The sequence below is a fragment of the Physella acuta genome, unplaced genomic scaffold (assembly GCF_028476545.2).
Source record: "Physella acuta isolate Inbredline_101_S28 unplaced genomic scaffold, ASM2847654v3 ptg000012l, whole genome shotgun sequence".
Taxonomy (NCBI): Eukaryota; Metazoa; Mollusca; class Gastropoda; family Physidae; genus Physella; species Physella acuta.
Window position 1 is genome coordinate 850,121 of NW_026731532.1, and position 17,058 is coordinate 867,178.

The 17,058-nt window shown below is 33.4% G+C and overlaps 1 protein-coding gene across 3 annotated transcripts in view; it reads right to left on the reverse strand.

Moving 5' to 3' along the window:
• Positions 1-15,001, reverse strand: part of LOC131935291 (uncharacterized) — a 110,456-nt gene extending 95,455 nt beyond the window's left edge. Inside the window, exons 1-6 of one of the 3 annotated variants that reach the window (XM_059291676.1) lie at positions 14,930-15,001; positions 13,019-13,172; positions 12,169-12,377; positions 8,114-8,330; positions 6,072-6,152; positions 4,912-5,258 (exon numbers count right to left, since the gene is read on the reverse strand). In XM_059291676.1, coding sequence (XP_059147659.1) covers positions 5,173-5,258; positions 6,072-6,152; positions 8,114-8,330; positions 12,169-12,377; positions 13,019-13,073 — 648 coding nt within the window. In that variant the 5' untranslated portion in view covers positions 13,074-13,172; positions 14,930-15,001 and the 3' untranslated portion in view covers positions 4,912-5,172. Of the gene's footprint in view, positions 1-4,911; positions 5,259-6,071; positions 6,153-8,113; positions 8,331-12,168; positions 12,378-13,018; positions 13,173-14,087; positions 14,179-14,929 lie in introns of those variants that run through there. The other 2 variants (XM_059291680.1, XM_059291689.1) reach the window with 2 other exon arrangements.
• Between the last annotated feature and the right edge of the window lie 2,057 nt (positions 15,002-17,058).

The following is a 17,058-nucleotide window of genomic DNA, read 5'->3' on the forward strand; positions in this document are numbered from 1 at the left end:
CCCATTGAACTTGTAAAGATGTCACCACGCTACTTTGTCTAAACACTTGTTGTCACACTGTTGACAAAGACATTTCTTACTTCCACCTGTGCACGTCAGTTTCACTGTTTCTGTTCTCGACAGATTGCCAAACTCTACATGGCCTCAACCACTGCACCCCATTAAGACGTCCAATGATCTTGTCAGTTAGTCAAACTCTCTCTTCCCATATTCCCTGGATTACCAGCAACTTCAAAAAACATTTGCACACAACACTTTAAAGAGTTGAAGATCAGACTTTTAATAGACAAAGCCAACACAAGGTGATGAAACATTTTGTGAACATACAGTATATCAAATGTCAAATCTACAAATTAGAAAAGAGGATCATGAAACGACTGCACAGTTTACGTCATAGTTGAGAAAAGGTAGTTACGTTTTTGTCTTGTTAGAAACTTAGACTGACAGCTTTCTATTTCAGACTTGGCGCTTGACAATTTATCGTTGTCAGTTTAGGTGGACCAGAGGCATAAGTTTAAAAAGACGGTCAATGGATTAAACTCCCCATAAAACAGTAGATAGGTGGACTTTCTCTTAAATGAACCTGTATGATGTTACCATTAGTTAGTGTAAGGGTGGTGTGGTTAGAGCTAGCGTGAGAAAGTAAAGATTTAATGTCAAGTTTTTGTTAAGGGAAATTTAGATTATGTTTAGCGTGTTCTGGTTAGTTGTCTGTGGCTGTTAGGGTATGTTAGGTTTAATATCGAGTGGAGTAGAGCAAGTTGTATTATGTTGGGTATAATATCGAGTGGAGTAGAACAAATTGTATTACGTTGGCTAAAATATTGACTGGAAACAACACGCACGCATACATACGCGCATACACCCACACATACCCACTTTCCAAAGTTATTTGTTAACAACTAGCAAAGTGTACAATAAAAATGTTGTAAACCTTTCTCGAAGTAATAAATTGTGAAACTTTTAGTTACATCTAGATCTAGTTATTTAATGTACACTGTGGTCAGTAAATTTTACTCCAAGTTTTAGATCTGGGCAGAACGGTATTAGATCGGCCTATATATTCAAGTCCAAAGGTGAACTCAACATTTCTGACATTGTAGCTCTTTATTAAGGCCAAGGGACATGATCAAAATATTTCTTGAAATAAACCCAATATTTACACGATTGTCTTTCTTTACAATAAACTTTACAACTTCACCATCATCTGTCGTCTATGCATGTGGTCATTTATTAAAGGTTCCCATGAAAAATATTCTTTTGTATTTATTTTAATTATAAAGAAATAATGACACCCTGAGATTAATTCTAACTAATGTAAAACATATTTAGATTATTATAAATATGTTTTGATTATGCTAAAATACAGTAAAGACTTTAATGGTATATTACTTAACAAGGGCGGCGCCACTTACAATTTTGTTTTGATTTATAAATTTTTCATCTCCGTATGTTGCTTTTATAATTTCTTTAAGCGGAATTCACTAGGACTGGTTAAGATTTATAGACAGATGAGCGTCATGGAGTCTTTAAAAAAGATGATGCTTGGAACCATGTTGTTGATGTGTATTACAGAGATTGTGGAGTCAGGCTCCGGTAAGTAAATCTCACCAGATATTTCACAATTATTTTTTTGTAAATTACATGGCTATGTGGTCAAGACGTAAGAAAGCAAAATGTTTGTTTGAGTATAAATTAATTAATTACCTGAATTTCACGAGAACACTTTCAAACAGCTTGTCATTTTTTTTTACCAGGGGACAAAACTACGAGGCCGCCGGACGTGAGTTAACATTTTAAATTATTTATTCTTTTATTTAAATATTTTCATACTTATTGTAAGGGGTTCGGTTCCAAAATCAAACAACTGCTGCCTTGCAGTTTGTTCTTGTTTGGACAAAGGCTATGGAAGCAAATCCAAAAAGAAAAGCAGGCTGAAATCGGAGTCAATGGCCTCAATGGAACATAACCAGTTGACACGTAACGCTTAATTGTGTTGGAGGCGTGGTCGAGTCGGCAAAAAGTCTCGAGTTCAAACCCACTGGCAGATAAATCTCGATCCCCTTCAACACTAATAATTAAGAACGAAGAAGAAAGAAGAAGAAGATACTTATTGTATAATGCTATAAATTCTGTCATGTTTTTTTTATGACCGTGTTTAAAAACTAGTCCTTAGAAATACACGAAAAAATAGTGATAATCTTTCGCTCTTAAAATGTGAAATTCTCAGAATGTTAATCTTAACTCAGCTGAACGATAATTATCATTAAAAAAAGTTTAAAAAACCCACGTTTTCTGATTGAACTAAAAAGTAGAAAATAAATGCTATACATCACAATAATGTAAGCGATCACTCTACTATAAGCGATGAAAAACATGGGGCGCCGAAGTAAAAGTTTTTTATCGGTCATTGTTAATATAAGATGTAAAAGTTATATTACTATTGATTAGATAATACTATTGACTTTTATTAGGGAGCTTGTAGAGAGTCAACAGTATTAGAAACTGTAAGAAAATCACGGCGCCCCACGTTTTTCATCGCTTATAGTAGAGTGATCGCTTAAATTATTGTGTTGTATAGCATTTATTTTCTACTTTTTAGTTCAATCAGAAAACGTGGGTTTTTAAAAACTTTTTTAATGATAATTTTTTTTTACTTTTTAGTCTTTGTCTGTTTGTTTGCATTCAAATCTTGCTTTCTTTTTTATCTTCTCGCATTACCTTTTTTTTGGGTAAACGAAGACAACTCGTAAAAAACACGTGCCTTTTCCAATCGACGTTTCAGGGCTGGTCTGTTGTGTGTAAAGAATTAAGACAAAATAAAAGTTGGAAGTTAGACACGAAGCGTTGTTTTTACAAGGGGCGGGTTATGGCTTTGTTGTGTGAATACGTTACTGACTAGAACACATAAATTTGAACCCGTGTCGAGTGGGTTAGCAATCGTATGCCCAACCACTCGACCATATCGTCTCTCCCATACTGGCCTCCAGTTGTTACGTTCCGGTTGTTTGTACACAAACACCGCGTGACCACTACTCAGTAAGCCAAAAGAGGGAGAGTACCGAACCTTGTTTTCATCAAATTACAATTACTGGGTTATGTCCCTTTTTCCCCACGTTTTTTGTACAAATATATAGGGATCTAAAATTATCAATAAAATGTTTCCATGGATCAATTTGGTAATAATAACAATTGAATATTCTATTGTCATCGGAAACAAAGCTTCCCTAAAAATTTCAGCGCGCTAGCTAACTGGGAAGTGCCCGAAATTTCGATAGCAAGATTTGATTGGAGAACCAAACAAACAAACAGACGCGAAAGCAAGTTAAAGAAAACGTGGGAAAATTTAAAATCGCGTATATCAACGGCGTATTGTGTACTGATCTCGCCCTTTCTCATCCCATTGTCACAAGTCAAATCTCTGCTAAAATGACGTCATACATTAATCACGCCCGCTCCCTTATTAAATTAATTTTTTTTTTCAAAATAGTTATCAAGATGTTTAATTTTGTAAGAAAAAATAAGGAATAATGTACCCACTAATTAGTATTAACTTTTTTAGCATGTTTAATCTTGGTGAAACTATCTTTGAGCATTTTTAGTGCAGAGAATTTAGAAACTCGGCGTCAAGATTTGATCGTGTATAATTTTTATCGCTATGTTAGAAAAAAAAAGCTGTTGAAAAAGTTTACTCTCCCCTCTCCACTTATGTAATACATTGTTCCACAATACAACCTCACTCCTTGTGGAAATTGTAATCAATTGTGGAAGCCCACTACCCCCCCCCCCCTCCTCCACATAGAACATGGACAGTAAAAATTTGAGTGTGTGACGTCATATACAATATTAATTTAAAAAAATGGAATGAAGTAGAGTTCACCACTTTCTTGACCAAAGCATACGAAAGGATCTTGATGTCAGCACGGTGCTCATCCGCCTTTGCTTTCCCCATCGCGAGTCAGGTACCCATTAGAGCTGGGTTGACTCATATATGTAATTAGTTTAAGTGTTTGATTCTAAACAGTTACATATCTTAAACACAATTAATAGTTTGTGTTTCTTCAAATTTCATTATTTATACTGTATGTTTACCTCAGGCTTCAAATAAAAATAATCAAACATTGGATCAAACTTCGGACTTGGACCGCCAGAATGTGCCACCATTTTTCCCTGAAAAACTGTACAGGGTAAAGGTTTCCATCACACATGAACAATACTATATATCTTTAAGTACACAGAAGTATATGGGGTTTCACAAATGCAGAAACTGCATCATCGTGTTTGACCCAGACGACAATGCGAGATCTGTCAAATTGACAATCACTTTCAGTAAGTATGTGTTTTATCATTCAATATTGATGTTTTTTTTTAAATTCTGACTAAATGTACTCAATTATATATACTTCTAAAGCAGAAAGCAGAATTTCGTTAAAACCTGGTCTTAAAAATCTCATGTTCATTTACTAACGTGAATCTAAATTATTTAAGTTACAGTTAATATATAAATTCAGTACAACGCCTTGAGCAAAGCAAAGATATCTGAAGCTCAATATGTTTGCCTGTATTTATGTTTTGTTTGAATTGTCATTGAATAAGATCAACCAGGGAACCTGGTCTCATCAAAAAAGCTGAGTAAATTACTATGTTAATTAAAATCTTTCTAATATTTTTAAACTCCGATTCTTGTGTTGGCTACAACTCCAAACTTTGTCAGTGATTTACTAGAGTGTACGTTCAGAAGCCACACATCAAACATTGTAATGCCGCACTAACTAACGAGTAATATTTAACCCAAACCTTAAAATGCACAGATCCAGTTCAGTCAAGAAAAAAAAAGATCTAATATAACTGAAGTGTTTTGCAATACTAAGTACACCCGAAAAATAAGAAAATTTTCTTTAATTTGCAACAGTTTATTTAAAGTTTTGAATGGTTTCCTACAGTTTTGTATACAATTACTATTTTTATACTGCATAAATTGATATACAGTTTAATTTCATATTTAAAATGTAATGTTTTATGGTACTGTTTCAATGTATATTGTTATCATTCTTTGATAATTTTCTAGTTACTATCTACCAGTTTTCAAACGTTTAGCATTTAGATGTTTATTTTCTAAGTACATTCTAAACATATTCAAAGTGGAGCTTAAATCCATTGTTTCCTACAATCTTAGATCTTTGAGGCTTGTTTTTCACATTCCATCTGCTTGGCCAGGTAGAAGGCAAACAGAGCTCCGATGCCAATGACGATTAACTCTGTAAAATAAATTTAAAGATGCGTCAATCATAAATGAATATTTAAACAACTAATCTTAGCCACAGGTTAAAACACGTCTTAATCTCCAATTTTCAGTTTTCAAGTGCTTACAATAAGCTTAATAGAGTACGGAAAAATCCCTGTGGACCCAGGAAATTCTCTCAGTTGGCCCACATGAACATTGGTGTAACAGTCCTATTAGTGTTGATTATTTTTTGGGTATTTCTCCATTTTCCCATTCCTTCATACCTAGGTGTTATATTCTGGCGTTGGGGCGTCTTTTAAAATGGCTATGATGATAACTTTCTACTTAACACATTTAAGCACATGAACTCCGTTAAAATTTCGTTTGCTTGTACTTTACCAATATTGAACAATTTTAATAGCATAATTGATGATTCATAGAAGGGATACAAGGGTCCATGTCGACATTTTGTCTTACACACAACCTAATTAGTTTCTAACATTAAGTCAAGCGAAGTGCCTATCGGAGGAACCCTTGAATGTATAAGTATAAAAATAGCATTTAACTGTTACAAAAACATTATAAGCAATGACAGTCCAATTATTAACTTTTGAAGTAGAAACATTGGTGATGAGAAAATTAGTACTTAAGGATTTTTAGTTAGACTCATAGGCCTAGAATATAAACACAAAAAAATATTGCAGACGTCTTCATCCGTTTGATTTTTCGATTGTGTTGACCATTTAGTTAAACTTAAACCTTCTGTTTTTTTTTTAAATAAATCCGGAAAACAAATGACAGCTAGTTTTTATATAATACATTAGTAAAAATAAAGTTAAGATTATACCTGCTTTGAGCTGATGGTTTCCATTTTTCGAAAAGTAATAAAATGGTTCATCTGGATATTTTTCAATTGGGTCCCAATTATCTGTTGGTGGAATATAGAGCACTTAAATGAAAAACTTAAACTTTCTTTCTCGCTTTGTATTATTGCTAAATACAGTCAGTGTTATACAGTCTTCATATACATATTTCAGGACCTTTGCTGCTTACTTTCTATTTTCGAAGAATTAGCACAAACTTATCGAATCAAAAAGAATGGTTGTCAATATATATATATATATATATATATATATATATATATATATATATATATATATATATATATATATATATATATATATATATATATATATATATATACATACATAAGTATTACTTCTGGCGGCCCTCATACATCTACCTCCCTAGAATTCACCATTAATGGACGATGTCTAACAGCTGTTGAATTAACTTAGAACAATATCGTAGACAAATTGGACATGAGTACAGAGGGAGAAGGGTAGGCTTCAGGAACATTCAAGACATATGACTAGTACCAGAGTTCAGCGGGGAGTGCGGCGACTGTGGACAATGCCTAAGTCAAGTAAAGGGCGCTGTCCCTGTAGGGAACATTGGAGCTAATCGGAGATTCATAAGCGACAGAGGGTCACTTCCTATAGTTGCAGGAAAACTGGATGGGAGGACGGTGACCGTCCTACGGGATACGGGCTCTGTAGTCGTAGCTTGTCGAAAAGCTCTAGTCCCAAGAAATAGATGGACAAAAGAATGGATAACCATAAAGACCGCGGATGGAGATAAGAAAAGAGTACCAGGAGCTGTAGTCAACATAGAAACACCATACCTTACGGGAGAGTTCTTTGCCGTCCTTTTAGATGATCCACCCGCTGAACTTATAATAGGGAATGTAGCAGGCACGAAAATACCGATGGAAGATTCGCTAACATTAGCGGCGGTAGAAACCAGAGGACAACTTAGAGCAGGGGGCAACCAGAGAAATGAGCCGGGGCATAAGATTTTAGACCAAATAACGATATCGAAAGATTTTAAAACGCAACAGAGCGAAGACAAAACATTAGCTAGGTGGTGGAAGCTCGCGGAAAAGGGCAAACAATGTAAAACGATAGATGGGTTATTATATAAGATCATAAAACACAGCGGACGGATCTAGACAAAATTATCCAAGAGTACACAGCTGTAATTAGCAACTTACCTGGAAAAACAAGTTTACTAGAACATAAAATAAAACTGACCAACACCAGAGCAATAAGAACGAAACCCTACTGCATACCAAACGCTCGAAGAGAGCTTATGAAGAAAGAGATGGACGAAATGGAGAGACTGGGAATAATAGAGAGGTCCGACTCCGACTTCAGCGCACCTGTAGTACTAGTTAAGAAAAAAGATGGGTCGACAAGGTTCTGTGTAGACTATAAGAGACTTAACGCAGTCACAGCCTACGACGCGGAACCCATCCCAGATACAGATGAGCTGTTCGCTAAATTAAATAGGGCAAAATATTTTACTAAACTCGACCTCACAAAAGGGTATTGGCAGATCCCCATACTGGCCACCAGTTGTTACGTCCGGGTTAGATTCGAATTCACGAACGACTCGGGTTAACATTCGATACGTTTATTAGGTCTCACATATCACATTACAACATAGCCCTCGACCTAACCCTGCCAACTAACTAACCCCTGACAACCATTCACTCCAGCTTTTATACCGCATTCGACCTTGGGATAACAATACACAAACACACCGGGGTTAACAATATTCTAGGGTAAACTCAACTCACACACTCACTCTCCCCTAATTCTAGATCATTCTATCCTATTCTAGTCTAACCTACAACTGACCCGTAACATATATATATATATATATATATATATATATATATATATATATATATATATATATATATATACATACATAAGTATTACTTCTGGCGGCCCTCATACATCTACCTCCCTAGAATTCACCATTAATGGACGATGTCTAACAGCTGTTGAATTAACTTAGAACAATATTATGAAATAACTTTGCCTGGTTTCTTGGAGAAATCGAAGATGTTGCCTGAAGCGATAAGCATGGGTATGTCCCTGTAAGTATCAAACAAAAACTTTAACTTCATCTGGTACAATCTGTTTTCATGCACAGGGAAGAACTTAATTTTTGTAGGATTTCCATAAGTACAATAGCATGGATGCTTTACTTTATTGCATTTGTAACCTTCACAAGGATAGTCGAACACGAAGCAATACTGAAAAAAAAATAACTGGCACAATTAGTAATACATACGTTGTTATTGAGTTAAGAGTTACACTTAGATATTTTAAAAAATCTTATGTTTGGTTTCATGTAGCAATTAAAATTAAATTAAAGGTCTATTAGATTATGTGTCGTTTGAAGTTAGTTCAGACATGGTATTAGTTTATTCGTTTAAAGCATTTTTATTACATTTAAACTAAGGGTGTTTTTTTAGTTTTACGCTGTTGTTTGGTTATTGTTATATTTAGTTTCAAAAGAGTATGTGATCATACATTTGATTTATTGTTAGTATAAACTAGACTACCCATTATCTAGCTAGATAACTGTGGGTTTCGGGGGTCATACATAAATGACATCACGTCTGTCATTTATCACCAAAAAATAAACAGACCCCACATTCAAAAAGACGTTTTTTATCTTTTAAAAATACCGATTTCGGCTGAGCATGGGTCAGACCACACTATTCCTTCATATGCTGACGTCACAGGTGACCTACTCAACTGTACTTTACCCGCCCAGTGTCCCACTAAGTCTCAGGCAACATGTTTTTATCGTTTAAAATAACGATTCCGGCCGAGCATGTCTCTGACCACACTATCCCTTCATATACTGAGGACAAAGAAACAGGTGAACTCTACTTCACCTGCTCTGTATCCCGCCAAAGTCCGATAGGCAACTTTATCATTCACATCTAAAACAAAAATTGAAAAAAATTGTTGTAAAACGTAAATAACTCATGTCACTATTCACTATAAGTAAAGTCATTGTTCTGAACTTTTATAACTAATGAGGTTAATCTACCAATAAATATATCAATAAATTAATTAAATTCTTTAAATTAGTTTGTGATTAACAGTGTGTTTAGAAAAGAACATTGTTCTCTACCGAAATACTATTTTACAGCTCTACACATACTGCAAATTCTATCCTGTAACAATACAGACAAAAAAAAATGAATTATCAAACATGTTAACTTGAGTTTTAGTAGTATACTAGACTTACCCGTCATCCCTTGGATGACTGTGGGTTTCGGGGGCATCCATAAATGACATCATGTCTGTCACTTATTATCACAAAATAACCAGACCCCACATTCAAAAAGACGTTTTTTATCTTTTAAAAACACCGATTTCGGCTGAGCTTGATTCTGACCACACTATCCCTTCATATACTGACGTCACAGGTGACCTTTTAAAAGTTCTATTAATTTTAATGACACCGACTTTAAAATTTAGCAAATTTTAAAATGCTTTTCTGGCATATCTAGCCCTGGCCACCATAGCATGTGTATATAACGTGAAAACCCGCAATTTTGCTCGTGGTAAACGTTTTTAATAATAATTCTAAGAAAGTCTCTGGAATTTGGCCTAAAATGGTCGGAAGTCATGCGTTCGGTCCGGACGCTATATTGTTGTTAGCAACCGACTACGCCTCCAAGTTAGCGAGTAATCCTACTATATCTAGATCTAGAACCTACATGCATTCTCGAATTAGATGATTATTGAAGCTAAACATAGATTTATATAAAATAATTAAGGCCTGAAATAGATTCTAGATGTAGAATTTACATTAAGTCTAGATCTAGAATTTACGTCTAGTGACTTAGATCTAGATCTAGATTCTAAATTCATAACTTTTTCTTCCTTCGACAGCTGATCTGTAGATCTAGAGAAATGTATTAGTATTGTATAATAAAATAAAAAGAACTGTTAAAACATTGAAATAGTGTTGAAACGTAAAAAAAAAACAGCAAACGGACGTATTGTTAAAGTTATAGCCAACAGAAAATTAGCTTTAGAACGTGTTAAACATTGGTATGGGAACGCAATCTTCGATGGGAGCCGCCATTGTTGATGTAAAAAGTAAACAAATCATGTGACGTCACTATTCAGTCAAAGTAAAGCCATTCTTTGAAACTTTTATAATTAATGTAATTAATCTACCAATGAATACATCAATAAATTAATTAACGTCTTTAAATGAATTTGTGATCTACAGTCTGTCTGAAAACAAAAATTATTCTCTTCCTTCTTCCTACAAACTATTTTACAGCCCTACACATATGGAAGATTCTCTCTAGTAGAAAATCAGACAAACAAATAAATATTCAAACATGTAAAAAAAAAATTGAGTTTTAATAGTATAAAGATAGATTTAACAATGATAGGGTTTAGGTTTAACCACAGTTGCTTTGACCATAGATGGGTTGACCACAGTGTGGATTTGAACACAGTTACATTGATCATAGGGGCTTTGACCATAGATGGGTTGACCAAGGTGGGGGATCAATGCTTTGAACACAGTTGCATTGATCATAGGGGGGGGGGGGCATTGATCATAAGGGGTTTGACCATTGATAGGTTGACCATAGTGGGGCTTTGATCATAGGGGCTTTGACCATAGATGGGTTGACCACAGTGGGGGGGGGGGGGCTGAACAGCAGTTGCATTGATCATAGGGGCTTTGACCATAGATGGGTTGACCAAGGTGGGGGATCAATGCTTTGAACACAGTTGCATTGATCATAGGGGGGGGGGGCATTGCTCATAAGGGGTTTGACCATTGATAGGTTGACCATAGTGGGGCTTTGATCATAGGGGCTTTGACCATAGATGTGTTGACCACAGTGGGGGGGGGGGCTGAACAGCTGCATTGATCATAGGGGCTTTGACCATAGATGGTTTGACCACAGCGGGGCTTTGAACACAGTTGCATTTATCATAAGGGGGTTTGACCATAGATGGGTTGACCACAGTGGGGCTCTGTGTGAAACCAACTAAACGTTGCAAAATTTAGCAGAGGACAATTGTTTTCTTGAGAATTGTAATAACTGACACCTCAATCCACATCTGGGGTGGGGTGACATCAAATTTGTTTATTTACTACAAATACATTGAATTTTTTACTACTATTAAATGTTTGAGTTAGGCCTTTAAATGATTATTGCTAGGTATATTAATATAATGTTTTCACAAATTGATCAAGCAAATTATTATACAGCAGCCTACGTGTGTGTGTGTGAAAGTGTGTGTGTGTGCTTAAGTGTGTGGAGGAGGGTGGCTGACACCAATAGCTGTATGTTTGATTGTGCTTAAGTAGTTGATTTGTTATCCATGATGTGATTGTAGGTCATCCTCTACGCGCTCGCCCGGTGCTAAAAACTGACCACGAGTGAAACCTTCCTTATATAAGATAAAATAAAATTAAATTTTTTTTGTAACGTTAACAACCCATGATAATTTGCGAGGTTGTAGACTAATGCTAATGGGTGCAAGAAAAATAGAGTCATTCCAGGGAAAATCGTTAAAGGGGTCAAAGCTATTAATATTTATTACGTCCAACGTCTTAGTTTATTGCTTTTTAAACGTAAGTTTAAAATAAACCACGCAGAAATTGCTATATCGATGAGTGTTGCATGAACTTATTAAACTTTTCATTGTAAAATCTTCAAATATAGTTGATATATATATATCAAAAAATATTTGAAGCAAATTACGTGGGATGAAAAAGGAAACTAATACGTTGTTTTTATTTTAGTTTAATTTTTATATATTTTCTGACATTTATTTAAAGTTAAGGACCGGATACCTCAAATTTAAGGTAAGAGTATGATTAATATTATCGCCTGTGGATTCAGTGTATCTCAATGTTAATCTATATCTAGTTTCACGAAACCTATTTTAATTTATTGATGTTTGAAGTGCAGTCAATTTTGGCTAAGCCCCATCGGCCAAATGTTACAGGATAGCTCTAGATGGGAGGTAACTCATTTTTAATTTTTTATTTTTTAAAAAATCAGCCAAATAAAAATATATTTAATACAAACATACCGGTTCCCAAGAGTTATCGCCACAATCCTTGCCTTGAGGACATGAATATATCGTTACTTCCATGCAATCTTGAAATCCAAATTTTGTAATTTCAGGTGTAGAAGAAAAACTTGCCAGCACTTTGCCAGTGTAGCGGCAACTATAGTTTACACAATCTTTTTCATATCCTTCAATTGTCAAATTGAATACATGTTTGCCGTTAACAGCATCTGAAAAAATAAATTCAATTACCATTTTAGAAAACCCTATTTGGAAGTACAAGTTTACAGGAAAATATTTTATCTTAGGTTAGAACTCAATTTGCTTTAGGTATTTATAATGTGTATCACCCTAGAACATGTCTGTGATTAAAATCAATTTTTATTTTTATTTTCTTATGCATTTATGGCAAGAAAAAGGTTAAGACTGAGATTAATGTCAGCGTTAAGGTTATTGCAAGGTTAGAGCTTGGGGCAAACTTATGCTAGAATTATGACTAGGATTATGATTATGATTATGTGATCTTTGACAATTGCATTGTTAACTAAATATAACTGATGCGCTTATTCTTATTTTAAACAAAAGATCTTTACCTGGAATTGGAAATACAATATTACTATCGAATTATAAGCGCTTTATATCTATTTGTTTTGTTTGTTTTACGTTTTAAATCTATAAACGTAACATAATGTAAGAAAATGTCTCTACTGTCACATAAACTTTAAACTGAACCCAGCCAAGTTGTCAGCAGTTTAAAAAGATATCTTTCGATGGTTGATTACTAAAGATTTCCATGTACAGTGAATAATATTTATTATAATATTTAATTTTTTAAGTGAAATCTTAAACAAATTATTATTAATAAACCTACCTGTTAAACTAATAACACAAAACAGCAGTATGGAAAAGGAGATAACTTGATTCATCCTTTAATGCTTTACCAGCCGTCTTTTTAATAAGTATTTTCCCCTTCATGAAACGTGAAACATTGTTTTAAAATGGCAGAAGACGTTTCTTTTTTAGACCTGCAAATGTTCAACAATATTATAAATTCTCAATTGACTTTCATGTCACGATTACAATAGGCTTGAAAAGCTTATTCCACATGGTTCCAAATTGTTGTTGCCAAAAAGTAAATTTTCAACGAAAATTGAATATTTTATTATATTTGTGTAAAAAGAAATGTACAACCTTAAACCTTAAACCTTAAACCTTAAACCTTAAACCTTAAACCTTAAACCTTAAACCTTAAACCTTAAACCTTAAACCTTAAACCTTAAACCTTAAACCTTAAACCTTAAACCTTAAACCTTAAACCTTAAACCTTAAACCTTAAACCTTAAACCTTAAACCTTAAACCTTAAACCTTAAACCTTAAACCTTAAACCTTAAACCTTAAACCTTAAACCTTAAACCTTAAACCTTAAACCTTAAACCTTAAACCTTAAACCTTAAACCTTAAACCTTAAACCTTAAACCTTAAACCTTAAACCTTAAACCTTAAACCTTAAACCTTAAACCTTAAACCTTAAACCTTAAACCTTAAACCTTAAACCTTAAACCTTAAACCTTAAACCTTAAACCTTAAACCTTAAACCTTAAACCTTAAACCTTAAACCTTAAACCTTAAACCTTAAACCTTAAACCTTAAACCTTAAACCTTAAACCTTAAACCTTAAACCTTAAACCTTAAACCTTAAACCTTAAACCTTAAACCTTAAACCTTAAACCTTAAACCTTAAACCTTAAACCTTAAACCTTAAACCTTAAACCTTAAACCTTAAACCTTAAACCTTAAACCTTAAACCTTAAACCTTAAACCTTAAACCTTAAACCTTAAACCTTAAACCTTAAACCTTAAACCTTAAACCTTGAACCTTAAACCTTAAACCTTAAACCTTAAACCTTAAACCTTAAACCTTAAACCTTAAACCTTAAACCTTAAAATGGCGTCGTACGTAGCTCTCTCTCCTGTGGATATCTAGTGGGCTGCCTCGTGGATGGAATATTCCGGCCTTATATACCACTCTGAAATTATGGGATATTGACCTCAATGTGAAGGACCATTGGGAGGAAGTACCAAAAGCACGAGCCACCCGAACAGTTGTGAATGCTATCACATGAACGTGATAGAAAATTTCTTTAGTTTGAACAACAGACCACTCAAGCCCAAATAAATAATCATAAAATCAAACACTTAAAAAAAGAAGACCTAAGTAGGTCACACTTCCTTTGTGAATAATAGCGTTTTTCTCTTTAAAGCAAAATAAAATGACGAAGATGACTAATTAGGCCTAATAAACTTCTGTTTATTGTCGAATCTCGATTTTATAGTGAAGACACTGATTCAAAAAAATAATGTGCTTATTAGTAAGTGTAATGTAAGTTATCTTAACATCAGTAATGCACCATTAATAAGTTACTGAAGCAGATTTCATTCAATAACTATCTGCGGCGCCACATTTCATTTCTATATATAAGTCTAGAGAGCTACATCGATATTACAAATTAATGGATTATTTCCTTAGCATAATCTGAATGACATACTGCTTGTATCTCAAAGCAAAAAAAAAAAAAAAAAAAGCAACACATTGTCATTTCAAATTTTCTTAAACCCATATTAAAATAGTTTGCCAGAATTATTTAACGCGCTTCTGACTTTCTCATCTGCCCTGAATATTAAACTGCTACTTTACAGATACTTAGACTATGATAGTATCTAAATCTAGATCTAGTCGTTTTCTTTTTCTAAATATGTTTATATGGTATGATAAATACTTACCTACATAAAAACAGATCTATCGGCAATTGCTTGGTTAATAATGTGTCAGGCTAACCTGGTATTTTTTTGTGTAAAATAATTGTTTATGAGTGTTTACACTGTTTCTTTATGTTGTTTGATGAGGTTAAAGTTTTTAAGCATTAGACTTCAGCACGTATGATTTCGTTTTAGTGGAAAATGGTGCGGGGGGTCGTATAGGGGACGAAAATCCGACCAAAAACAACAAAATCATTTTTTTTGCACCTTGATAAACAAGTGGTTTTTAGAAAAAAAAAAAATCTATAACGAAGTGATTGTTCTACAGTAACTAACACACACTATTGCATAGGTAATATTATTATTATTATTACTACTCTTTAAATAGTCTAATGGGGGGGGGGGGGTGATAAAGCTCATATAAATAGTTTAATACTAAGCAAATTAAAAAAGCAATTTCTTCTCTTAATTATTAGTAAAATAAAGCATACTAAATAATGACACAGCTATATAATGGGATGTATTCAAAACTATACAAATGCAAGAAAACAAAAGAATAAAACAAACATGGGAAACCATTACACATATCGAAGCTCCGTGTTTTTCTGATTCTGCCACAGGTAGCCTCAAAAGTTGTATATTCAAAATAAAAAAATGGTATAAGGCCTACACATGTTATTTATGCTTATATATACAACTATGTATATGATATATTAAAATATATAAATCAATAAAATATTTTTTTAAAAATACATATTCTTTTGGGGGGAGGGGGAGGGGGGGGGGAATGACAGTTAAGATCACAACCAGATTACACCTATCAAGGCACGCCACTGCATGCCACTATGTGTATTCTTGAAATAAATTTGAAGTAATATTTAGGGAATTCCCGTACCATTTTGCACTTCAACAAAATCCGCAATAAAGGCGAAAGCTTAAAAATTTGGAAGGCAAAAAATATGAACAGGAAACACCGTAAGTTTGTTCGTATAAGTAAATACAAAATAGACAATAACCGTTAATATAGGAGAAATATGGCAAATTAGGCTTAATTAGCTTGATTAATATTAAGCAAAGTAAACGCGATAAATCTAGTTTTATGTAAGTATTCTGTAGATTTCGATTCTACTTTATTCTAAGTAACTGTATCGTGTATTATACACGTAACACTCACTATATAGTAGTGTATAGACCTAGATATAGATCTAGATTATTTAGACTACAAGAAAAGAAGCCATAATTCAGAGCAGATGGGAAAGACACAACTTTTTTTATTTTAGTTTAAAATTCATATTATGATTTTAAGAATATTAGAGCTGTTAGTCATCCGAGAAAGGTCAGTGCTAAGTTGCTCTAACTAAGCATAACAAAAATAGCACTAGTGCTAACGCTTGTTCAAACTTTAGCAATGAAACAAAAGCCTGACCTTTACCCTGACCCTAGCTCTTACTAAATAACTGACATAACTATTACTACATATTAACATCGACCCTAATGTTGTGGGGTTCATTATATTATTATTATAATATATAATATATATATATATATATACATCAGAGGCGTATCCAGGTTTTCGTTGTAGGGGGAGCGAAAAGAGCAAAAAAAATTTTAACACGTTCTATATACGTGTATTATATATATATATATATATATATATATATATATATATATATATATATATATATATATATATATATATATATATATATATATATATATTACTAGCTGTATGTTATTACTTCGCTATGATGTAAAATAAACTGAAAGTAGCACTCTTAAGAAATAAGAAAAAACACACAATGTAGGCCGACAAAACAAAAATTGTATCAATATGAACAAAAAAATATACACACACTACAACCAAAAACAATGAACGTAACACAATCTATTTTGTAATTCTTGTAAAAATTTTCTTACAAAATAATTCCTGGGAAATTATTCAAGACAAGTGAAATAGGGGAAATAATCACTCTCTTAGTATAAATATGTATATATCTACACATTTAATTATAAATTTCAAAACAAATAAATAGTTACTTTAGAATATAATTAAAATGTTTAACACTATTCGTGTTTACAATTTTTTTTTGTCTATAATCAAAATTTAATATATCGTCACCATAAATGCTAAAGTATTACAGCATAATGAAAGT